The sequence below is a fragment of the Paroedura picta genome, chromosome 7, assembly GCF_049243985.1.
Source record: "Paroedura picta isolate Pp20150507F chromosome 7, Ppicta_v3.0, whole genome shotgun sequence".
Classification (NCBI taxonomy): Eukaryota; Metazoa; Chordata; class Lepidosauria; order Squamata; family Gekkonidae; genus Paroedura; species Paroedura picta.
The window spans coordinates 87,040,873-87,067,568 of record NC_135375.1 but is presented as its reverse complement, the minus strand read 5'-3'; the positions used below and the strand labels follow the sequence as shown (position 1 = coordinate 87,067,568).

The 26,696-nt window shown below is 43.8% G+C and overlaps 1 protein-coding gene across 1 annotated transcript; it reads left to right on the top strand.

Annotated features, from left to right (window-relative positions):
* Nucleotides 1–256: 256 nt before the first annotated feature.
* LOC143841226 (SUN domain-containing protein 3-like) lies at nt 257–25,588 on the top strand. The gene is made up of 13 exons (XM_077345275.1): nt 257–564; nt 2,534–2,628; nt 4,583–4,705; nt 8,144–8,228; nt 10,528–10,589; nt 11,971–12,026; nt 12,767–12,807; nt 14,857–15,016; nt 18,591–18,675; nt 20,194–20,303; nt 22,640–22,807; nt 23,796–23,885; nt 25,380–25,588. The coding sequence occupies exons 1-13, from the start codon at nt 449–451 to the stop codon at nt 25,521–25,523; spliced, it is 1,335 nt and encodes a 444-aa protein (XP_077201390.1). The 5' UTR covers nt 257–448; the 3' UTR covers nt 25,524–25,588.
* The last annotated feature ends 1,108 nt before the right edge of the window (nt 25,589–26,696 follow it).

Sequence of the window (26,696 nt, the reverse complement as noted above, 5' to 3'; positions counted from 1 at the left end):
AATGAGCACACCCCTAAAGAATACATTTCGGGGTTCTGGTCAGCATTATCTATGTGGACTCTAAGGAAACTTGGGCACTCACAGTGCCATCTTGGGCCCAGTTCCTTCATTCTAAAAGAGGAGTAAGTCTGCATAAGAGTGCACTGCTTTTGAACGTTGGCATGCAGCAAATGTAAAGCAAACTGCTCTGTTATTATGACATCACTAAACTATCATGTTTAGTTCACTCTTCGGTCCCTATTATGACATCACATTCTGGATGCATGAAGCAAACCACCCCCACCCATCACAGAAGTGCGTTGGGCAAGACAGAATGGAAACTCTGAAAGCAGGGATTTTATTGCATGTTTCTTTTTTGTGGTATTGCTTTTCAGGGCACAAGATTCATTTAGAAGAAACCAACTGATTTCTCTTGCAGAACAGCAAGTTCTAGTACACCCTTTCAGTGATGAATGGGAGACGCTCTGTGCGCCGAAGTCCACAAACTCCAGTCTTTCAAGATAACCCAAATGATCATGATGATACCAGAGGGCCTACAGGATCAGGAGGGTTGCAATCAAACAGGTAGAGAGATTGATTCAGAGAGACAGATGTCCACATACTTGGGGGGGGGGAGGTAACATACCATGGACTATGTGTGGAAAGCTGATTGTCTCTTATGTCCTATCAAGATGTTAGAGGTGTCCTCTGCATTCATATAGCAGAGACCTTGAAAACTGGAGGTGATGTTATGGTTGCTCATACACTTTGGTGCGTTCTATGTTCAGTTGGCGCTCTATGTTCAGTTGACATTGTCTCTACCTCTTTTCTCATAATTTAAATCACCAGTTTTTAATCCGTGCTCCAACCACTTACTGTCCCGCAAAAACTTACCAGGACTTCTTTGTTGAGAAGATTAGTCATCGTGGACAATTGGCCCAAAAAGTTTGACTGCAAAGTGCTACTCCTAGAGAATGTTGGAGACATTCTAGGATACACTGTCTTCATATAGTTTGACATTTGGCCTAATTATCCAAGTCAGATGAGGGTACCCCAGAATCCCTTGCAATTTACTCAACAAAAGATCTGTTGGCATCTAAAATTGGACTTTACGCATAGCCACCTTAAAGCCAGGACTTTTGTCTTATTGAAGTAGAGAGATAACCAATTGAGATCATCTTGTATACTATACCATTTGGTCATATGGCAGTTTTGCATTGAACATGCTAAAATCCATCAGATATATGAAATTTTGATCATAAGGAAGAACTGATGTAACCCAATAAGAAATCCAAGGGCCATTCCGCAAAGATTCTTTGTAGCAGGAGTGTGGCAAATTGAAATCGCTACAAAAATGCAGTTATGCACAAAGTCGTTGATAATCTGCCACACTCCTGAAACCGATCCGCAAAAAGCGCTTCGTTGTAGCGCTTTCAGGGAAATCCCAAAAAGTGGATTCACCCTCCGGAAAGCGCTACACTCTTGCAACCAATCTGCAACACTAGCGGGAAAGTTCTCTGTGTTACCATTGTTGCGGTTTCTGCAAAGTCCCTCCCCCAGGCTCTCTCCTCTGATCTTCCGACGAAGCGATCGCCATTTTTTTTTTCTTCTCGGAGCGAGCAGAGATCAACGCACTGGCAAGCCTTCATTTACCCAGCGAGGCTTCCCCAGCTGCAGTCCCTCCCCAGAGCTGTTTTAAGTCACCAAGCACCACACAGCCCCGTTTGCTGGTTTATTTTCCCTTTGTTCTTCCTTTTATTTTCAGCCAGAAATCGCGCCCGTGCGGGGGGGGGGGGGTGTTTCACTCAGGGAGATCGTGGCAACGATGAAACGGCAGCTCAAACACCACCTGCTAGCTAGATTGGTCTCTCTGTTGCAACGAATCAACACAGATTCGTTGCAACGTGTTTTTTTTTTAACCTGCCTTAAAGGGAAAGGGGCTTTTCGGGACCATGATAACGGCCGCCCATTGGCTGCTCGTTTGATTGACGGCCAGGGGCTGGACAAAGCTCGGCAATATCGCTTCCTGGCTAGCGATTTTTGCCAAGACCGGAAACCTGTGGGAAACGATAGAAATGCAACTGGATTCCACTACAAAGGCAGGTATGCATAACGACGAATTCCACTATTTAAAATGGCGTTTTTCGTTCTGCAACCAATTTGCAACATAGATCCTGGTGCGGAATGGCCCCAAGTATTGCTTGTGTTTATACATTGCAAGAAAACATAAAACTGAATGTAGTTATGAATCCAACTTGAAGCCATGGTTTCAAACTCTGATTTGACCAGACCCTAAGTAACCATAGTTAGCAAAGACAGCAACACTAATCACACTTCACTTAAACCCTGGTTCAGAGAGACATCTAAGCTGAGCTTTAAATTGTTAACATTGCCTTTAGTGCTTCTCATGTCCCCAAATAATGTTGAAAGCAACAGCTGGGCAGGCATCTTTTGTTGCTGGAAGAGGCATCTCCAACTTTTCTTGAAATTCTAAATGCTCTTTGAGAAATTCCAGAAATCATTTATTATAATCATTTGTTTTTTCCCTTTTCAGTTGGTATTTGCATAATTCTGCAGGAAACAGTTCTACAGTTTCTGCCACCTCATCAAGCCCAATGTCCTCGAGCACTGAAGAAGGACAAGAAAATGGTAGTAAAGTCAAAAAGTGTTGTTAACTTTTCAAAAGAACTAGTCACTTAACGTGGATATGTTGGAGGAGGAGCTTGGAAAAGGGATGTAGTACATGGCATCCTATAAATTACACCACTTAAAAGGTTTCCAAGACTATAGTACCTAGATCTATGTTGAACTATTCTCAGATCCATCTGCAATGAAAGAGTCATCTTGTATTCCTTATTAAAAAGGTAAAGGTAAAGGTATCCCCTGTGCAAGCACCGGGTCATATCTGACCCTTGGGGTGACGCCCTCTAGCGTTTTCTTGGCAGACTCAATACAGGGTGGTTTGCCAGTGCCTTCCCCAGTCATTCCCGTTTACTCCCCAGCAAGCTGGGTACTCATTTTACCGACCTCGGAAGGATGGAAGGCTGAGTCAACCTTGAGCCGGCTGCTGGGATTGAACTCCCAGCCTTATGGGCAAAGCTTTCAGACGGTTGCCTTACCACTCTGCGCCACAAGAGGCTCTTGTATTCCTTATTAGAGAATGCTAAATGACTGTGAGCATCAGCCATCTGGAAATTTCAAAAAATCCTAGGTCTGTCGTGGCTGAGGTCTATTCAATTGGTGACTTCTTTTGATATGTTTTATTCTAAGGTATGGCTAGGTCCTTGAATATGAACTCATTCTGCTTATATTGTTTGAAGTTTTTGTCATCACCAGCTTGAAAACCATGGGCAATTCCATACCCAGCTCCATCTTGTGTGATTCCCACTGAATGTTTTGCACGCAGCCTTTTGTCCCCACTAGTCTTCAGCTTCCAGTTTGGCCAGTGGGGAGAGCAAGGCATCTGTTTTGCGTAGCAATTCATCCTACCTGGCTCTGCCAATCAAGCTGGCAAACCAATCAAATGTTGTGATGTCCTGGAGCCTCCAACTTAACCCTTTCCTTTATTTAAAAAATAAATGTACATGTATAAACGCGTAAGCAAGGATTCAAATGTGCACAGGGCTCTTCAAGCCCTATGTATGCTAGTGATCATGCCTGTGCTTATGCGTTTACACATGTGTAAAAGGTAAAAAAAATCACAGTTCAAGCACAGGACATTTGGAGGGGAATGTTTTCAGCAACTGTGAAAGGGGTTAGTGGTTTTTCAGCAAGATCGCCAGGGCAAGCTGCATAAATGCCTCCATGTTGCTCCATGCATCTTGGCTTTTTTTTTTTAATCAGGCAGTCTCGTCTCCCGGAAATAGGAAAGGTGAGTTGGAGGACAACTAGTGTTATTTTTAGAACACACATGTGTTTGGCGGGTATGCTGCTGCTTGCTCGCAGCAGGCACACTCTTTTTTTTTGGGGGGGGGGGTAATCCACTTTTCTGGATTTCCCAGCTCCCGCTAAAAATGGAACGATGTAGCAGGAGCTTGGCAAGGAGTTGGTGGATTGTGCATGACGTTGTGTGAAATTTTTTTTAAAAGCATCCACGAAAGGTAAGACTACCGCTAAATTAAACTTGTGCAGAATGACCCTATCTTTTCTTGTCTACTCCTCCTCAGCTGACGGGTCGTCTCTGCTTCTATATAGAACTGAAGCATGCTGGGCAAAGGGAGCCAGGTGGGGTCCTGGCCCATCAGTGCAACCAGACTGCCAGAAAAATGATCCTCCAGCACAGCCTGTCAGCTTTCCAGTTGCTAGTCAGAAGCCCTACTGGGCAAAAGACCCATCTGGCTTGGCCCCCTTTCTAAAAACACTTGGTGGGCTTCAGCATCGGTATCAGTGGAGCTCCATGATGTCCACAGACATTACACTAAGGATCCTCATTGTACATTATAAATTCCATAGCAGCCTTGTACAATGTTTATGTCCTTTGGTGACAGATGTTCATTGGTAGCAAGAATTAAAGAAAAGGAAGGAGATCTTTTTTGTTAAAGACCTTTGAGACACTAGCATGAAACAGTTGACCTCTGCCTAATGAGATATCTTTCTTTGACAGGAGAGCCACTAATCAGAGGGCCGTTGATGTTTACCAGAGAAATTATTGAAAGGGAGTCCAGCTCTACCACCACCTTGTCATCAGGCTTGAGTACAAATGTGTGTGCTCAAACTAGTGTACTAAGTATGTATATTCTTGGCTTTGCTCCCATGAATGTCCCTTAATGCCAGAATTAAGTGTTCCCCCTTGATCATTTATAAAACTATTGAAAAGTACTGAGCCTTTGTGATATCCCACCAGATACCTCTCTCCAACCAGATGAAATACCACTTACAAATACTGTTTGGGTGTGTTTTTCCAACCAACTCCCTATCCAGCTAATTATCCTAGAGTCCAGTCTGCAGCCCTCCAGTTTACCCATCAGAACATCATGGAGATCCCTGTCAAAAGCTTTACTGAAATCCAGGTAACTAACATCAGTGGCATTCCCATGATCCCGTTAGCTCATCATTCAATCACAAAAGGAAACAAAGTTGATCTGGCAAAGTCCTGTTGAGGATAAATCCATGCTGACTTCCCTGGATCACTAAGTTGTCAAGATACTTACAAACTGACCCCTTTAAAAATCTGCTCCAGTATCTTCCTTGGGACAGAGATCAGACTGACCAGTCTGTAGTTCCTTGGATCATCCTGCCTTTTAAGAAGACTGGGGTAACAATTGCTCTCCTCCAGTCATGTGTCTCATCTCGTATCCTCCAAGTGGTCTTGAAGATTATGGATGAAGGTTCTGCAAGTGCTCTAGAAAGTTCTTTGAACACTTTTGAGTGTATGCTGTCTGGCCTAGAGGATTTGTACTCATCCAGTTCAGCCAGGGGCCTCTTGACAACCTCTCTGTCCATGGCAACCAGCAGCCTAGATGTTGTGTGTTGCCTGCTTCCATCACTAGATAAGCCTTTTCTTTGGTGAGAGAAACCTGAGGCAAAGTAGGCACTGATTCTTTCTGCTTTCTCTCTGTCCTCTGTCAGAGTTTCTTCATTTTCACCCAACAGTGGCCCTGTCTCCTCTTTTATTTTGTGTTTGCTTCTCACATATCTGAAGAAGCTTTTCTTGTTGTAGTAAGTCTCCCTGGCCAAGCTCAGAACTCTCTGAACTTTGGCAGCTCTGATGGCAGCTCAAGGGCCTAGCAACCCCCAAATATACTTCTTTAGAGATATGTCCTTCCCTCCATTTCTTGAACATTTCCTTTTTCTTCCTTATTTCATCATGGAGTTCTCTGTTCATTCACATTATAAAACAATAATGTAAATAAATGTTCTTCCATCTCTTCCTGCTCCCCTTGTTTAAAACTCATAAATACATATAATAATGTGTATAACTATTCCTGATCAAAGCATGGGTTTTCCCATATAACAGAGAATAGGATATGAGCAGGATTTTCAGCCTATTCCTTCTTTATCATGCGTCAGTGTTGTCATTTTTACTATCTTTATTGCATCCCATACATTTATTAACCATTCCTTCTTACAGATTGAGCTTTCCAGTGATATATAAATACCCTTCTTGCCAAAGTTAATAGATTGAGTACCATTCCTTCAGATGATTTACGAACCACTGCAAAGTAATTTAATAAAACAATTTAAGCTTTCAGAGATAGATTAATCTTGAACAGTTCTGTATTACAGTTTTATTCCCACTTATTTTTAAAAATCTGACTCCTGAGTACATTCCCAGCATATATGATAGAAATCAGCTTTGTCCCATGAGCAGGACCAACATGCTAGGCTGTTCTTCCCTACTTTCTAATCTTTCTGGTATAATATTCACAGAATTAACATAGCTAATAGATAGAGAGACTTTTCCACCTTCTAAATACCTTTTGGAAGAATATGTGTTACAATGACAAGTGGAGTTCTATCTGAAACGATGGGTGTTCCTCATGTCTATTCATCATTCTATTTTTAAACTAAACCAGAGTGTAATTCAGAAAAGGCTAGGTACACATTGAAATGGATGACAATTAAGGATTCAACGATCTGCCTAATTACAATGAATGTCAAAAGAAATTAGAGAAGTCAAACTTTCTCTGAATTGTAAGCAGTGATCATATTGAATACAGGAGTGTAAAAAAAGCTTACACAAATCATGTTAAGGATATATTCATCACCTATGCTAAAATCCAATTTTGGGGAGGGTTGTAAAATGTCACCAAGCAAAATCCATACATGTGGTGGCAGACATCAGCTTCAGAACACCCAGGGCCTGTTTCAGACATCTATCATTATTACTGACTAGTAATTTTTGCCATCAGTGGGGTTATTTTTGTACTACTGTGTCCATCCATAGTAAGGTAAATGTTTACCACTGAAGTCCATGGTTTGCACCAACCTACAGACATGTATAACATGTCAGAGTTTCCCTGGATACATTTTAGCCATTTTTTAAAACCTTAATACATTACATGGGTAAGACAAACAGAGAATCCCATATCTAAATGAGTAGGTTTATGAGGGCAGGGTGTGTTTCCTGCCACAGATGCAATGTTGTTTACAGAAACATTAAATTGCTGAGTGGCGATACTTTGGGGACTATGTGCAGGTGACTGGGCCTTAAAAGAACAAAGATACTGAGCCCCTTTTCTGTAGTGTGATGGAAAAGTAGGGTATTCCTTTTTATTTTATTTATTGAATCTCTATACCGCCCTCCCATAAAGCTCAGGGCGGTTTAGATAAAACCTCATGGGTATACATTGAAATATAATGTTAGTAACATAACAGTGGTTTCAAAATCAAACTTAACAGATTATAACAAAACACTATAACAGATTCACAATTCTCAGCAGGTCAGCATGGCTCAGATCATGGAGGTGAGTGTTTGGGCTGGCCTCAATCAAATGCCTGGTGGAGGAGCTCCCTTTTACAGGCCCTTGGGAAATGTAGTTCGGGAAGGGCCCTGATCTCTTCAGGGAGCTCATTCCACCAGGTGGGGGGCCAGGACAGAGAAAGCTCTGGCCCTGATTGAGGTCCAAGGTGCTTCTTTGAGGCCAGGGATCACCAGCCAGTTGGCAGTGGCAGAACGGCGGTGGCTCTTTGGGGGGTATAGGCAGAGAGACGGTCTCTCGTGTACACCTGGCCCAGATTGCATATGGCATTGAAGGTGATTACCGAAACCTTTAGCCTGATCCATAATTCAACTGGGAGACAGTGGAGTTATTGAAGTGCAGGCCTGATGTGGGATCTCCACATTGTATTTGTGAGGATCCTGGCCGCAGCATTTTGGAGCAGTTGCAATTTCTGAATCAAGGTTAAGGGCAGGCCTGTGTAGAGCGAGTTGCAGAAGTCTAGTCTAGGGGTGACTGTCACACCTGTCATACCCAGAACTGGACACAATATTCCAAATGAGGTCTAACCAGTGCAGAACAGAGTGGTATTAAGACTTTCCTTGCTATGCTCCTAGCAATGTAACCTGTTGAAAAAACGCCCACATTTTCAAAGGAGGGAGAAAGCTCATCCCAGCTCATAGCTCAGACTGGTCAGATGTCCACAGAAATAGATTCCATTGTCCATTGAGAGGAGGTACCAGCAGGTCTTGTGACTGGGTTGTTCTGTTTTGTTCCTGCCCCAGGAAATATATGCAACATTCCTTGCCTCATAGCACTGACTATTCTCTGCCTCCCTGGATATCTCTCAAGGGCCTATGTCTATGCAAAGTAAGTAGTTTTTCAAGATTGCTTTTTTTTTTGGGGGGGGGGGAAATGAACCCAAGCAGGAAGCCTGGCAAGAGAAGCCACAATTGACATGGCCCTTGGCCACAAATCTATTTTGGAAAAAGAAAAAAAGTTTATGCATGAAGTCATTCTGATTTTGCATACAAAGAAAAACTAAAGCAAGATAAAATAGCGTCCACACTGGCCATTCATCTTGGCACCCTCCATCTGACCACATATTTGGACTAAAGTGATAAGGAGGTACAGGTAACACAAAGGTGAACATGAAGTACACTGACGTGAATTCTATGTATTTCTCCCCTTGTTCTTCTCCTCTGTGTCTGTATAAGTAGCACAAGTGGTTTTGCTGAATCACCCAGGGATAATCTAATTACTATATTTTTAAATGAGAAAATGTCTCATATACAGAAAACCGAGTGCAAATTCAATTTCTGGGTTCTCTTTCTTTGATGCACTCTTAACATAATACTTCATCATTACCAAAACCCCATAACACAAATAGGAATGGGTTGGCTCCACCCTGCATTTTGGGGAGTAAAAGAATGGATTGCAATTGGCCCCTTCATACCTGGTTTGTGTGTGAAAATTACATTGGCCACACTATGTAGACTACAGGGGATATAGTTACAATGGAAGTATTAGTGCTTGAGTGACTTAACTCTGTTGTGCTTTTCCTTACTATCTTGTGGGAAATTTGACTGCAGCATTTGCATTCAGCTGCCTGTCATTTCAGCTCTTCTTTTCTCCCTACAACATTCAAGCAGAGTGAATCAAAAATGAACCACAGAGGTTTTGGAGTCCTTTGAGTGTTTCTGTGGGTTATCCCACACATATGGAAGACTAGTGGCAGATTTCCCAGAGAGCCAGCTTGGTGTAGTGGTTAGGAGTGCGGACTTCTAATCTGGCAAGCCGGATTCAATTCCGCGATCCCCCACATGTAACCAGTGGGTGACCTTGGGCTTGCCACAGCATTGATAAAGCTGTTCTGACCGAGCAGTGATATCAGGGCTCTCTCAGTCTCACCCACCTCACAGGGTGTCTGTTGTGGGGAGAGGAAAGGGAGGACGACTGTAAGCCACTTTGAGACTCCTTCGGTTAGAGAAAAGCGGCATATAAAAACCAACTCTTCTTCTTCTGTTCTGACCGAGCAGTAATATCAGGGCTGTCTCAGCCTCACCTACCTAACAGGGTGTCTGTTGTGGAGTGAGGAAAGGGAGGGCGACTGTAAGCTGCATTGAGACTCCTTCGGGTAGAGAAAAGCGGCATATAAGAAACTTCTTCTTCTCCTCCTCCTCCTCCTCCTCCTCCCCCCCCCCCCAACATTTTTGTTAAGAAGCAGGCCTGAAGAGAAGGAGAGGAGATTTGCATTGCAGATTTGTTTTACTATCATGTCAGGGAAAATCATTCTCACAGAATCCACTCATCCTTATAGAAAATACCCTCCCCACATGCTATTATTATTAATATATTGTTTACAGTGGGGAAAAGTGTCTTTTCCCCCTAATAGGGAAAATTAGGTGATTCCTGTTGTGTAATTGATATAGGGCATTTATCCCTCCCTCCATATACAGACTCTATCCAACCCCAACCCTGTTATAGCAGGTTTTAACATTAAAGAACACATTAGGGGATCCAGTCATAGGTGTCCCATGTGTAATGGAACAAGTTCCGTAGTCCAGAAAAAACGTTTGTTGGTAGATTGGGCTGAGGCTGGTCTAGGAAGTATCACTTTCACTCTTGGCGCTTCATATTATCACATAGTTCAGTCGGATTGTATACTGTTGTTCAGTTGTTATGTTAACTATAGGAATCTCAGTGCCACCGCAGATCAATCATAGACATTGCAGAGGGGAAATTTAAAGTGCCCCAGATCAAAATGGAAATCAAATGAAGTGTGGAGGGGAAGGTTTTATTTGGACTCAGAGAGGATAAAAAGCCAAGTGCAGACACAACCCTAGTGCAGTGTTCAGGTTACGGTGTCAGATCCAGGTTCAACGCTGCTACTGAAACTCACTGACTGACCTGGGATCAATCACTCTCTCTGCACATAATCTACTTTACAGGACTATTGTGAGAACAGAATAGTATAGAGAACCACATGTGCTATCCTGAGATTCCTGACAAACGGGCAGGATATAGAGAACCAGCACCCAACATTGCTTTGCATGCAAACCACAGAATTCTCTGTACTAATATTGGACTCTTTCTCCAGCCATTGTGGCTTCCAAGAATTCCACCTTGAGTGAAAATGTTAAGCAACCCTCCCTTCTTTTCTCTTTAGAGACCAGATCTCTATGGAAAATTTCCTCAAGTTCTTTTTACTAGCAGCTGCAATAATTTGTGGTGAGTATTGACAGAATTCTAAAATGCATTTTTAACTTTGGAGGCAAACCAAGCATACACTGGAATGAATTAACTGGCTTGGCATGGGCATCCTACAGGGAATATGTGAAGATCAGTACAGTTGAATATCAAAAAAAGCATCAAGGAGAGATATTCTTTTTTTTTTTTTACTTTATTTTCCAATTTATGTGCCGCCCTTCCTCAAGGGCTCAGGGTGGCTCATATCATATATCAAAGATAAAACAGCAATTTTAAACATTGTAAACAATTTGAATTTTGTTAAAACAATCCAAGAATATGAAATGAGATACCCTGTTATAAAAGCAGGTCTATGCCGAATGGGCTTACTCCCAGGAAAGTGTTCTTAAGATCACATTAACAGTCAGCTAGCACATTAGAGAAGGGGTCATTCAGAATACTGCTAATTTAGGCAAGTGGGAAAATACTTTGAAACAGGTTCAAGGGGTCTAACATGGAGCGGAGGTGATATGGCGAGTTTTGAAAATAGGATTCCCAGTTTTGCCACAATACTTATTTCTTTAAGAAAGACATTCAGAGAATAGAAGTTGGAGGTTAAGACTAGTTAGGAAATTCTTGGTAATCTGAGGGATGGAACTAGGGGAGGGACCTTAGGAGAGTACAAAGCCATTGTCCATCTTTCAAAGCAGCCATTTTATCCAGGGGAACTTATCTCTGTAGTCTGGAGATGAGCTATAATTCCAAGGGGATCCCCAGGTCCCACCAGGAGGCTGCTGTCCCTGGCTGTGTCTTATACTAGGGGTTTTGGGTAGGAGGGGTATGTTCAGAAGGAATTTTAAGGATGAGAAGTTATGTTGTGCAATTCTAAACTTATACTTTTGTAAGTTTATTGGACTTTTAAAAGTGTAGGATTGCACTCCATGAGCCAGACTAGACCTTATGCCATCCATGGATCCAACCTACGGATCCAGTTGCCATTTTAGAGGTGAACTTGGGCCATTTTAAAATACTGTGAAGGTCCAACTGCAATCAGGTTTGCAGCATGGCAAGACCAGGCAATCTTTCCAGGTGCTGAAACAAAGGCATCAAGGGGGAGGACAAGACTGCTTGGGCCCATTTGCAGTAGTTTGAAATGGCTCAAGTTCATGGGGCAGATGTCAAATTATTTGACTTTCAATCTCCTTCTTCTGCAAACCAATTAAAAAGAATCTCATTTATTCCAACTTCATTTTTTGAACAATCTGTTTTCTGAGCACATTAGCAGCCATGAAGCACGACGGGAGGGACTGTGAAGAATTTTAGCATCACTTGTGAAAACAGGTCCCTATATATGACACTGATATTACTTGTTACCCGGGTCAACTACCCATGTCAGTAAGAATTCTTTGCTTCCCTCCCGCAGTTGCAGTTTACTACTCATGTGTATGCAGGAGGTCATTCGACATTCTCTCGTCACAGGTGAGCCCTTTTCTCTATTGGAAAGAAAACTGAGATGGCATCTGCCCATCATTGGATATTATATTCTGGCAGCCCTTTAGTTCTTTTATTCACACTTGTGAGTGACCGCTAGAGCTCTATGACTCAACCACAATTTTTTTTTTAATTTTCCTTTATTTAAAACACTACTTTTCCATCCAAATAGTGTCCTCAAAAAGTGAGCATAAAACATTAAAACATCCCAGCATTAAAACGTCAGGACATGAAAATCAGCATTTAAATTTTAAATTTAAAAAACCCAATGCAAATTACATGTAACATCCCAACCAGGGAGGAGGGCCTGTAACCGTGGGAGAACATCAGACAAAACAAATTCTTCCCCTGCTGGTGCAAGGCAAGATCAGTCAAGATGAAAAGCAGCTGTTGCAGATGTTCTTCAGAAATGAAGGCAAGACAGTATGGTACCTTCTATCTTCTGCACTGAGCTTGCCCTAGGAGAAGACAGTATTGGCGTGATACGACAATATGCTCAAGTGCACTAACAGCAAGGACAGCTCTGCTGAATGTGCATATATATATTTACTTTTTTTTTTTTTTTGAGATTTGCACCAGCTGGACGTGAGGATGCAATTCTAGTCAACTAGTAGTATACATTTTGGGCGCAATGCATCTACAGCCATATCCCAAGGGAGTGGGAATATCCTGAGCGACCAACTGAGTTTCTTAGAATTGAAGAGTCTGTATTTCTTTTGCCTCTCTAGGAACTCACACAGCAGTATCAAGCAGAACTGAAATCAGTGTGGTAAGAGGAAATGTTTAGCTTGGGAATAGTGCAGCTGGCATCAGGCTGTCTTATCATTAGCAAAGGCTTTCTGGATGGGTCTGTGGCCTGCCAGTGAATTGGTGTCTGAGTCAGCCTGTCACAAAATGTTCAGAAAGGTCCACTGCTGGCTCAAGGGTCAGAGTCAACAATGCAACATTCTCAATGCGGATCCATAGAATGACAGGATATATGAAACACACAACTGTGACGTGATGGCTGAACCAATGAGAATGTGCCGTTTCTTCTCTCTTACCCTCAGCTAGTGAGAAAGGCCCATTAAAATGTTTCTCTCATGCAGTAGAATGACAGCTTAGTATCTCTGACCATGTTAACAAAGGAGGACGATATGGCTCAGTGGTAGGGCATCTGCTTTTTTGTGCAAACAGTCCCAGGTTCAATCCTCAGCATCTCCAGTTAAACATATCAAGTACTAGAGGATCTGAACAACCTCAGCTTAGAAATGCTTGAGGGGTACTGTCAGTCAGAGTGAGCAATACTGAACTTGATAGACCAGGGGTATGCCTCCATGCCTTTCTTTCTTGGCCAGAGTGAGTGCACGTGAAAGAGTGAAGTGATTTGTTGCCACCTCAAATCTCCTCAGAATTCTCTGCTCTCAGTGTCCTCAAAATTCTCTGCATGTTCACTGCTAGGACCAGGGTTGCCAGCTCTGGGTTGGGAAATACCTGGAGATTTTGGGGGTGGAGTCTGGAGAGAATGTAGTTTGTGAAGGGGTGGGACCTCAGCAAGGTACAATGCCATAGACTCCACCCTTCAAAGCAGCCATTTTCTCCAGCAAAAATGATCTTGATGGTCTGGAGATCAGTTGTAATGGCGGGAAATCTCCAGGCCCTGTCTGAGACCTGTAACCCTAGGTAGGAATTGACAGTTTTTGGCAGTGCCACCACTGGTAAAATGCTCCCCCTGAAGAAGAGGGCTTTCACACTGGTTTGATTTTGTAAGACTGTGGTCCTTTGACAGTGGATAGTGGGAGCTTCATGATGTGGAAAATATATTGTTATTGTTTCCGATGCTTTGATTGTTCAGGTTTTTTAATCTCTGTGTTACTCAGTTAACTGGCTTTTGTAAGCCACCTTCAGCCAACCATAGTGGGTGGGGTAGGACAATGTTTTACATAATTTAAATAATAAAGGATCAGTATTTCAGAGATGGACAAAAGCATGCTTGTAACATCCTAGTCTTCCTTCTAACATCCCTGCCTGAGGCCCCTTTATAGTACTGTGCCACTGTGCCGCCTTTCCTTACCACACTTGGTCAACCACATTTAAAAACCTAGATGTTTGCTCTTCTAGTTGTAAGATGGAAAAAAACAGTTATCTTATAATGTGTGAACAGTTCAAAATAGACCTTAGCAGCTACAGTGTGTGAAATGGCAGGCTGCTAGGGCTACCAACCTCGGGGAGGAGGGGGAGCTGTAGTTCTCCTGGAATTACAGTTGATCGCCAGACTACAGAGAGGATTGCCAGGTCCAGCCGGCAGGGGATGGAAATGGACTTATTGGGGGCAGGGAGGGAAGAAGCTAGAAATAAACACCATGTGCCCACTTTACCCGGAAGTAATATCAGGAACAACGCTCTGGTTTGTGGGCAAAACCTCTATGGTAGAATCATCACTGACATGCCTACTTAGCGTCTGGGTGACATCCAACATAGCAGCTTCAAAGGGTGGGCTCTATGGTGTCATATCTCAGCTCAGCTCCCTCCCCTCACTTAATTCTGTCCTCCCCATGCACTGCCTCCTAAAACTCCAGAAATGCCCCAGGCTGGATTCAGCAGCCTCACAGACTGTACTCTGTGTGATCCTGTAGTGTTCATGCATGTGCCTATCCACAGAAATGCTCTAGAGACAAAAGTCATTTATTGCCCACTCCAACATTGATTCCCAAATTTTGAATTGGGGTTGGTGGGTTTTTGTTTTTTTTACATTCTATGGCTACTGCATTACAGATTAGCCATAAATGATCAGGAAGTTTCTAATATTTTCACTTCTCCTATTCCCACCCCCTGCAAGGCAGTCACATCATTTGTTAGAAGAACGGACACGTGATATAGAAGTCCTTAAAATGAAGATAGATCACCTGCGTGATCAGTTTGGTGGTATCAACAAGAGCCTTCTGCATTCTGTAAAGCAGATTCTAGAAGAGAGTGACATCCCGGGAGAGAACAAAGAAGTAAGAGCTCAGAAACCGATGGTTACAGTCATCTGCACCTTATTGCTTCCAGTGTTACATTTCAGGGTCCATGACGGACATGCCTTTCTTCCTTAGGTATCTGTCCTGCAGGCATTTTTCTGGGAATAAGCCTCATTGAACAACATTGAACTTCTAAGCACACATGCTCCTCCTGATTGCTCTGATGCTATAACTACTTTATAAAGGCTTAAAGAAGTAGACTTGTAGTGCAATCCTATGGAGAGATACTCCAGTCTAAACCAATGGAAGCAGATGATTGTAGACTGGAGGAATTCTAAATATAGTGTTGCTAGGCCTTGCCAGACAACCAGTGGAAGGCTTGCAGGGGGAGGAGGAATGCAATGTCCTGTGTGCTTCGTCACTTCCAGGTTTTCCCTACTTAGGGTAACTCTATAAATTGTCAGAAATTCTATGGTAAATTCCTGGGATTTTGTTTCCTCTCTATGCTCTTTCAAGACCTGGATATTTAGATCCTGGGATGAAGCCTGATAGAGCAATCCTGTTCATTTAGTGCTGGCCTTGCCTACTGCTGCTCTTAGTGGTGGTGGGAGAGGGAAAAAAGTTACTGTCCTGTGAATCTCTGTATCGCTTCTGGGGAAAATCTGGAAGTGATATAGGAAAGCAATAGGAATTGCCAGAAGCTCTTTGGTAGAATTTCTAGCAATTTCTAGAAAGGCATGACATCACTTCTGGATTTCTCCTAGAAGTGGTGTAACCCCACCCTGTCCCTCCCAATTCCTGCTAGTTGCTAGTTGCTAGCTGCTGTCTGGTAACCCAACTAGCCCCAAATCCAGGGGTCCCTGAAGCAGGTCCTCCAAAGATGACCATAATGATCAAGGAAGAGGTTAATTCTTGAGATATACAGGCCCAAAGCTAGATAGGGCTTTAAAGGCCAGTTACCAGTACCTTGATTTAGCCCAAAAGCAATTTGGGAGTCACAGTTGATGGAACAAGATTGGGGTAATATGGCTCCTACAATTCACTCCAGTCAACATCCTGGCCACAGCATTGCTTACTCTTCCATGGGCTAGCTACTTGAATTCCACTGTATTTGTAAGTGTTCAAAAGTATTAGAAGTAGGACTACCCACCCAGGCAAACAGAAAAAAACTTAAAACCTTTGCCACACATGCCAGCTGATTTAGAGCTCTTGTAAGGAATGCAGTTTCGGTGTTGATCCAAACCAGCGATGGCTTGGCAAGCCAGGTCTAGCACATCTCTCAGCCTTATTACCAAAAACACTGAGTGGAATGAAGAATTACAGTTTCTACTACTTTTAGGAGAAGCAGGCTGTAGGAGAATGGTGTTGGTCCCAAAGGGGTCTCACTGCGGGATGGGCAGCCCATAAATCAAAGTGTGCACCATATCACAATGTTTGGTGTAGTGATTAGGAGCGCCAGCTTCTAATCTGGTGAACCAGGTTTGATTCTACTCTCCCCCACATGTAGCCAGCTGGGTGACCTTGGGCTCGCCACAGCACTGATAAAGCTGTTCTGACTGATCAGCCTCACCTCCCTCACAGGGAGTCTGGAAAGGGGATTGTAAGCTGCTTTGAGACTCCTTCGGGTAGAGAAAAGCAGCATATAAGAACCAACTCTTCTTCTTTGTCATAGCAGCCTGGGTGCAACAGTGAGTATAGAAATAAGTTTGTGTGTTTATTCTTGAAATGATTATTCATGAAATCCCCTTAAAATGCCATTATGAAATCTTCTCAGAATGACATGGACTCTCGCAGGGAAGCCTATATGACAGGTTGAGATGTCTTCATTCTTATGTTATGGAAAGCTGGTATCATTAAACTCAGGACAATCATGTAAAAGGATCCCAAATGGAAGTAATGAAAGAGATCCGTCACTAGCAAACGGAGCTCTGGGGATTCTTTCTTGGCTGTGTGATGACTTGTTTGGGCAAAAGAAACTCCAGTAATGGGAGTTGCCTCATACTGTGCCATAATGTCTATGCTAGTGTTTGGCTGAAGGAAATGGGATCACTGTAGGGTACAGATTTTTCATGCAAATGACAAATCTATGGCTTTCTATTGATATTAAGGACCACAGTGTAAATTATAAAGACAGTGGAGTTCCCAGTGCCTGCCTGTTCACAAAAGCCAGTCTGGTATAGTAGTTAAGAGCTGTGACCTCTAATCTGGAGATCTGGGTTTGATTCATAGAATCATAGAGTTGGAAGGGGCTATACAGGCCATCTAGTCCAACCCCCTGCTCAACACAGGATCAGCCCTAAGCATCCTAAAGCATCCAAGAAAAGTGTGCATCCAACCTTTGCTTGAAGACTGCCAGTGAGGGGGAGCTCACCACCTCCTTAGGCAGCCTATTCCACTGCTGAATTACTCTGACTGTGATTCCCCTCCCCCACATGCAGCCAGTGGGGTGACTTTGGGCTAGGGACAGTGCTCTGAGAATTCTCTTAGCCCCACCAACCTCACAGGGTATCTGTTGCAGGGAGAGGAAGGGAAGACGATGGTAAGCCACTTTGAAACTCCTTCAGGTAATGAAAAGCAGGGTATAAAACCCAACTCTTATTCTTATAGAGGTTGGAGGGGGAGAGCTGACTGGTAAAGAGTGCATCATTCTTCCCTGATCTGTTCATTGTCTCCTATTAATCTACTCTACCCCTTTTTTGGTCAGAAAGCCATGCTGGTGCCTGAATGATAGCAGGGCTAATCCCTGCTTATGCATGACGTTGACACCAGTCCGGTCCCCTCCCAGCCGTGGCCTGCTTTAGGGCCTCTGATGGCCTGCGGCAAAGGAATGCTGATTTTCCCACATTCCCTTTTTTGCCACAGCTGCCATCAGCAGCCAGGCTGGGCCAGACTTGTGCACACAGGAAAAGCTGGGCCTTTTAGGCCTGGCTTTCCCCTGAGCTACAGTGGCCGAGAGGGGACAGAAAATGCCCCACTCAGCTCCACAATGCTTTGCAGCACCGCAGGATCAAATGGGAATCTTTTTAAATTATTTTGCAGGAAGATGGATTGTGTTCTCATGTAATCCCACCTTCATCCAAAAAAGCACACCTCACCCCTCCACACAAACGCACAGAGTTGTGACTGCGTTTCCCAGGGTGGATGCATTCCAGCAGCCGAGATATTTAGTTGCCAAAACATGTACCCCATGGGGACACAGAAAGCAGTGGACCAGCTCTGCTGCTGAAATGTGTCCCTCATGGGGACACAAGAAACGGCGGAGCAGCATGCTCTGCTGCAACAAACTGGCAGCGGCCTGGTGCGGCTGCTACCATGCATAATCAGTCTTTGTGTTGTTTTCCTAAGCAGGGCTCAACCCAGAAGTGCAGCAAAGGCCCTCCTAGCCCTCCCACACCCAGGATTAGAGCTACGCACTTGCTGAGAGAACATCTCTTTTGGTCTTGAGTTCAGAAAGCCCCCTAATCTGCATTCAAGAAGTGGTAGCAGGCAGATCCTGATGTTCTGCTTTGACAAGGCTGTTCATAATTCATATTGTCAAACGTTTGCCTTCAATATCTGCCAGAAGCAGTCACTTCAATTTGCCTGATGCGGTGTTTCTCCCTCCTCTTCACAGCAAGTGCTCGAAATGATCAATTTGGCTATTAAGAAGATATATGAGGATCATGTACAAATGTCTGACTGGGCTCAAAAAACTCTCGGTAATGACAGACAAACTTCTTCTCTTGCGTTTTCTCTGAACAAAAAAGGCTAACCTTTTATTTCTAAGGGCTGAACAAACAAAACCTTATTAACATGGCCATTTCGAGAACTTCCTTGGAAGTAATTTCCAGAGAAATCAGTGGCATGTTTCTGGGCATGTGCCTGTAGGGTTGGGTTAGGATTCAGGGGATTCAAGCTGTTCTGATGTCCATAACCAGAAAATGTGGAAAACTCCATGTCCCAGTGCAAACCTTGGATTGAAAGTTTTGACTTGCCTCAAAAATGTTAATTATAATGCAAAGAAAACAGGGAGGGAGGGAGGAGGAAGAGAAGGAAGGTTCTTAACCTTTCCTGTGCCAGCCAGTTCTTCCCTGCAGATATTCAGCCAACAAAAAACAGCCACAATTTGGCTGAGTTGTGGGTGAGTCAGAGAACATGGGAAGGGTTAAGCACTCCTCTCTGCTACCAGTTCTCCCTACAAATATCTCAGAACCCTGCAGTGACCTCTCTTCATAAAACATATATTAATTAAATGGAGTATTGTGCAGTTTCAGCCCAAGCCATTCTTGCTGACATACCATCAAGACCAGTGGTCCCCAACCTTTTTGAGGATGGGGACCGGCAGGGCAACTGCCCGCCCGCGCATGCCGCGCCCACACACCGCGCATGTGCGGCGCTGATTCCCTCTCCCCCCCTCCCGCAGTAAGAAGCTTCCCGGGCCACAAGCTGGGAAGTTTTTTACTGCGGGGGGGGGGGGCGGGGAGAGGGAGCTGCGGCCCGGTGCCAAGGCCTTCGCGGCCCGGCACCGGGCCACTGCCCGCGGGTTGGGGACCACTGATCAAGACCACCCATGAACTGCTTAAAAAGCTGTATTTGAGTGTCCATTGGATAATGCTAGGTTTGGTTCACATGTAAGCCTCTGCAAGAGGCACCTGCACAATCTTCTTGTATTTCCTGGCCTCTTGAAAAAGTTGAGAGGGATCTCCCATCACCTGGCGATGAGAATGAGCCCTGTTGCTTGAGTGTTTCTTCCGTTCTGCTTGCCATATCCATTCTTTAGGGATCCACTGCCATCATGACATAGAGCCCTGATCTCCAGTAACCATCTTCATCAACCACTGGCATCTTCTTATCCCCTCTCTTCAATGTCTTTCTTGCTCTGGAAACATCACCTTTCCCAGAAAGGGCAAATAGAAATTTTGGGTGGAAAACAGAGGACATCAAAGTAGAGAGTTATAACACTTTCTTTGGCTGTATGCCAGTGCTGGGACCACATGTGGCTTCATTGGTGGACCCCCTACCAATAGAAATAACAGGAGGCTGAGGCTGCTTCAGCCAAACCACCTTCATGGTTGACATCAAGGTCAGCAGCAAGCTGTCGAACAAATTGGTGGGCAATGAGAAGTTTGAGCACGGGTATATGTAGGAGCATATACAAAACTAATGAGATAATGATTGCTGACAAATAGAACTTGCCATCTCTATTAACTTAGCTCCTTTTGTTTTTTCAACTTCAGGAGCCACCATCGATAAGGAGAGAACATCTGAGAGCTATGAGCCCATGTGGAATTGCTGGTTAATACCATGGCTAATCTCTTCAGCAAAGCCGCCTGACACCATATTAGAGGTGCAGTTGAATGCCTATATTCTATCACTGATATTCAAGAAATGTTGTTGGTAATAATATTGGTGACTCTGACATGAGTGGCCCCAGCTGGCCTGATCTCGTTGGATCTCAGAAGATAAGCAGGCTTATCCTTAGTTAGTAATCGGATGGGAGACCACCAAGGAATTCAAGGGTTACTATGCAGAGGCAGGCAATGGCAAACCACTTCTGAATGTCTCTTGCCTGGAAAATCCTACAAGGTTGCTAAAAGTTGGCTGTGACTTGATGGTTCTTTGTACCACCACCAGAATCAACCCATCGGAATAGCTATTCCCTGCATTCTTTTGCGTGGCTTTGAGAAAACTTGTTTTGATTGCTTCCTCAGGAATCACATTAGTTGAGAATGTAGCAATAGAGTCTTGACCTTCCTTGGGAGAACTAACTTAGTCCAACAACATGATCAAAATGTTACAAAGATGTACCCTTCCCTATGCTAAAGATAAAGAATAATGGCTAACCATAGCCCAGATTTTGTTTTCAGATATTATAAAATATGAGAACACCCCTGCCTTGCCCCCAAATACCCACCAGCTGATACAGAACGCTGCAGCTCAGTTACAATTTTAATTATTTATTTATAATTCAGTTGTATCTTGCCACTCCCACATAGTGGCTTATGGCGGGTAATAGATGTCTTTCGTAATAAAATCCCATAAAATAACACAGACCCCATTAAAGCCCCAACATACCCCAGGCAGCGGGCCTAATCTCCCTCCCCCATGCTCAGCAGGCTGCAAGGCACAGCTGGTGTGTCACACCTGTTAGGCAGTCATTTCTTTGGTTGAAATGCACAGGATTTTTAAAAGGGTGTGTGCGGGGGGGGGGGTTACAATACATTCCAGAACCTTTGTGAAAAGTCTTTATTTGTGCTTTCTCACATTTTCTTGAATTTTAAAGCTATTTTTCTATTATGTTTCTATCTCCTTAATAGGTCAATGAGTAGCTTTTTGTATTATTTTATTTAATCCTTTTTGGGGGTTAAATGTGCACTCCTTGTGCACGGCCTTTCCAGTCAGCCACTTAAGTTCAAAGTTATGGTTACCACCTACAAAGTCTTTATTGGCCCTGGGTCCACATACTTAGGAGGGCTGCCTCTTCTGTTCTGCTCCTCTGCAGCAACTTTGCTCACCTGAGCAAAGCCTTCTAAAAGGGCCACCTTGCAAAGGGGTAAGATCAGCAGCTGCCAGTTCACCTGCATTCTCAAGTGGTGCCTCCCATTGTGGAAGAATAGTCTGCCTGAGGAGGTCCAGAAGTCTCCCATACATCTGTCATTCCACAAACTGCTCAGAACAGAAATGTTCAGAAGGGCATTTTGACAATTGGATTAGAAGAGCAGTAGAACGGAGGAGTCTAGGAGGGCACTTAACCCTTCCTGTGCCAGCCAGTGCTTCCCTGGGATTGTGGTCTACTACAATGTTTATTGTAGGGATCACCTTGCTTTTGCTGCATTGTCTGATAATTCCATTTTCTGATTATTTATTTTATACTTTGCCTTAGGTAGTTTGGTACTCGCATTGTTTGCTAATTATGTAATGCTGATTATTTTACACTCTTCATTGGTTATCGCATGCTGTCTGATTGTGATGTTTTACATTCTCCAGTCTGCTTTAAGAGCATCAAAGTTGGGCTCTAAATAAAAACATAACTATCTGGGAACTTGACCACACAACCTGGTCATTCATATGGCTGAACTGAACATTAGCCCCCTGGACAAATTTAGGTGGGCAGCCATGTTAGTCTGAAGCAACAAAATGAAGTTTGACTCCAGTGGCAGTTAATATGTATCTGAAGAAGTGTGTATACGCATGAAAGCTTATACCCCAATTTAAACTTTGTTGGTGCCTCCGAACTCAAACTTTGTTCGCCTAGACAAATAGTTGTCAAGCAGGCATGCCCTTGATCTTTTACCTAGGTTAGGTGGGTAGCTGTGTTAGTCTGAAGTAGTACAACAAAAACTGAGTCCAATTATGCCTTGAATACCTTTGTTGGTCTTAAAGGTGCGATTGGACTCAATTTTTGCTGTGCTATGTTAAGACAGTGGCTCACTTTCATATTATCAGTTTTGTCTTTTCCCCACTTGATCCTAAGGAAAAGTGTAATGAAAATAAACATCTGCAGGTTTCCACTTATTGGAAAGTAGTTCTGGGTGAAGACATACAAGCCAAGAGATGCGTCAAATTTCACCACACTTCTGTGCCTGATCAGTAACCTGGAAAAGCATAAAGTGCTTATTAACAGTCATCTATACTCCCCCACAGAAGTCCATATTCTGAATCCGAAGCACTTTCTTTTTTCAGCCAAACGTTTATCCTGGAAACTGCTGGGCTTTTCAAGGATCTGAGGGCCAAGTAGTCATTAAACTGCCTGACAAAATCCATCCAGTCGCTGTTACCGTTCAGCACATCTCCAAAGCCATCGCCCCTAATGGAAACATCACAAGTGCCTTGAAGGATTTCGTGGTCTCTGTGGGTATTGCCTTTTAACTCAACACAGCACCTCATTTCCCTACCGGTTCTATGAAGAAGTTTCTTCTCCACCTTTACTTCCAAACTGGAGCACTTGTGTGTTTTGTGTGTGTGCGTTTGTGTAATCCACATAACATCCTGTTCTAAGTGGCCTCTTTCCAGGTCCCTCACTCCTCTCCTATCCTCAGTATGCTCATTCCTATACATGTTTTATGCTGATCAGTTTGGAAAGAACACAACGCAAGCATGTTATAGCAAATGGGACAGGAGAGTGCATATCACCAACATCTTCTCCCTGTCATTGACTGCCATTTCCCCCACCATGAAACCAGCAGGCTTCAAGCACGCGCACACACACACACTCACACTCACAAAACAATCATTGGTATGGCCCTGTAGTTGGGATGTGAACAGAATGGGAGTCTCTTCTTTTACGAATTAACTCTTTGCAAGCCACCAACGGTGCAGAGTTACTCCAGTCGCAGCCTATTGACCTCAATGGATTTATATTGGAGCAGCTCTGAAGGGGATTGCCCTGATGAGCATAAACTGAATGAACTGTTCTCCCATGTCTTTGCTATCCAAGCTTCCTGGTTCTTTCTGGCCTAGTCGGTTTGTTGATGCTTCCCGTCAAGCCAGGATTTTTTTCGGGGCAACAGCCAGATTCTAGTCAAGGTTCTGCTTCTCTTGCCTCTCATTTTGCTTGCCTCCTACCTACTGTTTCCCTACATCCTTGCTCCAACCCCCTTTAACTAGAGTGTTCCATGGAACTTGCACATTGTATGTGCTTCCATGCTCATTTTCAAAGATGTTTGCTTTCACTAGAGATTGCTGAGGATGAAGAGACCAAGGCCCATGTACTGACCTTAGTTTTACCTTGATGTAGAATCACTGTCCAGACAGTGTCTAGGCCACCTGATGCAGAATTTCATTGTGCATGTTGTTTCAATCTCTTGGCAATCTCCAACTATTTCCCCTTCTGTTCTAGGGCCTAGATGATGAAACAGATGAAGAAATTCTACTTGGAACATTCAAGTATGACATTGAAAAAGAAATCATTCAGACATTCCAATTCAAGGTACCCTGAAAATCACAGCAGAGTGCAAGTGAAGAAATCCCGTGCAATAGGGCCATTCTGAAGGAGGTGTTGATTTTGTTCTATGAGCACAGGAGCAAATTACTCCTTAACCCTCTTGGCATTTTTTTATTTTGGTCCTGTGGTTCAGGAGGAGTCAAGGCTAGGACCATGAGCAGCAGACACAAAGACCTGAGAACAGGAAACACAAGCCAAGAACCAGATGATGAACTATAGCAAGGAAAGGGTTAAGAGACAATTTTCATGCTACAAAGGTCTCATATTATTGGAAGGGGGTCTCTTGTTTGGTGTAGTAATTAAGAAGAAGAGTTGGTTCTTGTATGCTGCTTTTCTCTATCCGAAGGAGTCTCAAAGCAGCTTCCAATCTCCTTCCCTTTCCTCTCCCCACAACAGACACCCTGTGGGGTAGGTGAGGCTGAGAGAGCCCTGATATTACTGCACGGCCAGAACAGCTTTGTCATGGCTATGGTGAGGCCAAGGTCACCGAGCTGGCTGCATGTGGGGAAGCAGGGAATCAAATCCGGCTTGTCAGATTAGAAGTTGGTGCTCCTAACTACTACACCAAACTGGCTCTAATCTGAGCAGCAGTTTCTAATCTAGCGAGCCGGGTTTAAGAGAGGGAAAGGTTGTTTTATCCTGCTGCAACATCCTAATTACTGCTTCTCAAGATCTGGCTGAGCTGGGTGAAAGGAAAAGAAGAAAGAAATGGCAGCCTAGGCTTTCTCAACCAGGGTTTTGTGAAACTCTGGAGTTTCTTGATAGCCCTAGAAGGGTTTACTGAATGGGTAGGAGTTAATTAACTTTTTATGTATTGTTTAAATCTGCTAAACTTTTATCAAGTGATATGGTTATATATGGTCATGTTGACCTACCCGCCCCCCGCCCCCATGGCCAATGCTGGACCGGGATGGGTGGGAAGGGGAGGGCCCTGGGTGGGCATGTACACAGCTATGCTTCCCAATAATATTCTGCATGATAGCACCACTTCTGGGGTTTCTCAAAGCCTGAAGAATGTTTCAGGTTGTTTCTCAATGGTAAAAAAATTTTTAGAATGGCTGTGCTAGACTGCAGGAGAAAATGACCTGCAGACCATCTATTGTGGTAGCAGCTATCAGAGTTTTGGCTTGGTTGTAAGATCTGTTAAGCAAGTTTGCTTCAGTTTTGGAGAAAGGGAACTCTAGCTGACCCAAGAGTGCTTTTTGCTATGCTCGGCGCTTCAGACTTCCCCATACTCCCAGTGGCTGCAGCCACAACTGCATTTTAAAAATAAAAGGACAGACATTCCTCAAGCTGCACCCCGGGTTGGAGTGCACCCCCCCCCCTGCCTTGGGTATGCCACTGGTAAGCAGTCAGTGAAGAGTAATTTTACCACATACACTTACATAGGAACTGTTGTGCACATGGAAATCTTCCACAGGATCTAACCAACTGAAAGGAGTTCAGATTTTTATTCATTCATTGTTTATTACTTTCCAGAATGAACATTCAAGAGAGTTTCTGTATATAAAGTTCAAGGTTCAGAGCAACTGGGGCAACCCAGAGTTTACCTGCATCTATCGACTCAGGGTACATGGGAAGATGACCAGCCTCTTGGGCTCGCTGAATGAAGGCGGAGGGTGAACGTCTTCCCAGGTGAATAAAGGAAGCTGCAAGGCCAGCACCCATCCTCCTGAGCAATCTCAAAAGAGTCTCCAAGGCTTGTTCTGATTTTTCCTAGGGGAGGGACACATGTGGAAGGGGGGGAGGGAGAGGAACGCTCAGTATGCCAAACTTTTTCAGGCTGGGCAGATTTTGATTCTGTGACCTGTTTCTGACTGATGTAGATAATGGCTAGTGAAATTTCAGTTCGATCAATGCCAAGTCAAGATAGAAGCCTATTGATCTTAGTTGCAGGGATGTTTTCGACAATGTCCAATCCTCTGTGATTTACAAAAAAAAACATAGATAATTGTCCAATAAAGATTTCTGTCTGGAGGCTCGTGCACTATTTGTGGGGAAGATGCTTCTGCCTTATGAGCATAAAAGTTGAACACCACTGTGATGACCCCATGCCCCAAGAGTGGCTGCTTTCTAGTGTGTTTCTCCTCTTTCTGTTGGACGGAATGAGGTCATTTCTAGCTAGCGTTTCTCCTCTTTCTGTTGGACGGAATGAGGTCATTTCTAGCTAGAGTTGAATGTGAAACTGTTCGTGAAGACTTATTACTCATATCTCTGATCTGGTTATGCAGGAATCCCAAGAGGGTCTTCTAGGTGCTGTACCCCTCCCCCCAAAAAACCCAAATAGATGGAAGGAATTCTTGGCCATATAATAACCCCTATGGACCCCCACTAGCTAGCTTATGGAGTGGGTGGAACAATGCATCTTTGCAAAACTGCAAGATAGAGGAAGGCAGATGCCAGTTTAAAATCATACTACTGTGCCAGAAGAACACAAGAACTGATGGAATGAATTATTTCTTATGGTCAAAGTCCATCTTAGAACACAAGAACCGAGATACTAAAGATAGATGGGCCCGGACGCAGCTTGAAAGTGACCCTGTATTGCCTGATTGGAGGAGTAGATGATACTACCACAAAGGAACAACTTGATCATACATGATCACAGGCAACCCAAGTGCTACAATCCACCTCAGCACAAGCAGCTTCTGTGATGTTGCAAGATATCCCAGTGCACACCTCATTGGTAGTATGGTGCTTGAACTGCGGCTGTAATTAGCACCCTTAACAAATCCTCAGGTTGCAAGTACAAGAGATTGGGTACTGGGATGACATGAGGCATAGTGGCAGCATGCT

Coding starts and splice junctions, on each gene's coding strand:
- LOC143841226 (XM_077345275.1), top strand. CDS start 449: ATGAATGGGAGACGCTCTGTGCGCCGAAGTCCACAAACTCCAGTCTTT. Junction 12,027..12,766: donor TCGACATTCTCTCGTCACAG/GTGAGCCCTTTT, acceptor TTGCCTCTCTAG/GAACTCACACAGCAGTATCA. Junction 15,017..18,590: donor TCCCGGGAGAGAACAAAGAA/GTAAGAGCTCAG, acceptor TCCTCTTCACAG/CAAGTGCTCGAAATGATCAA.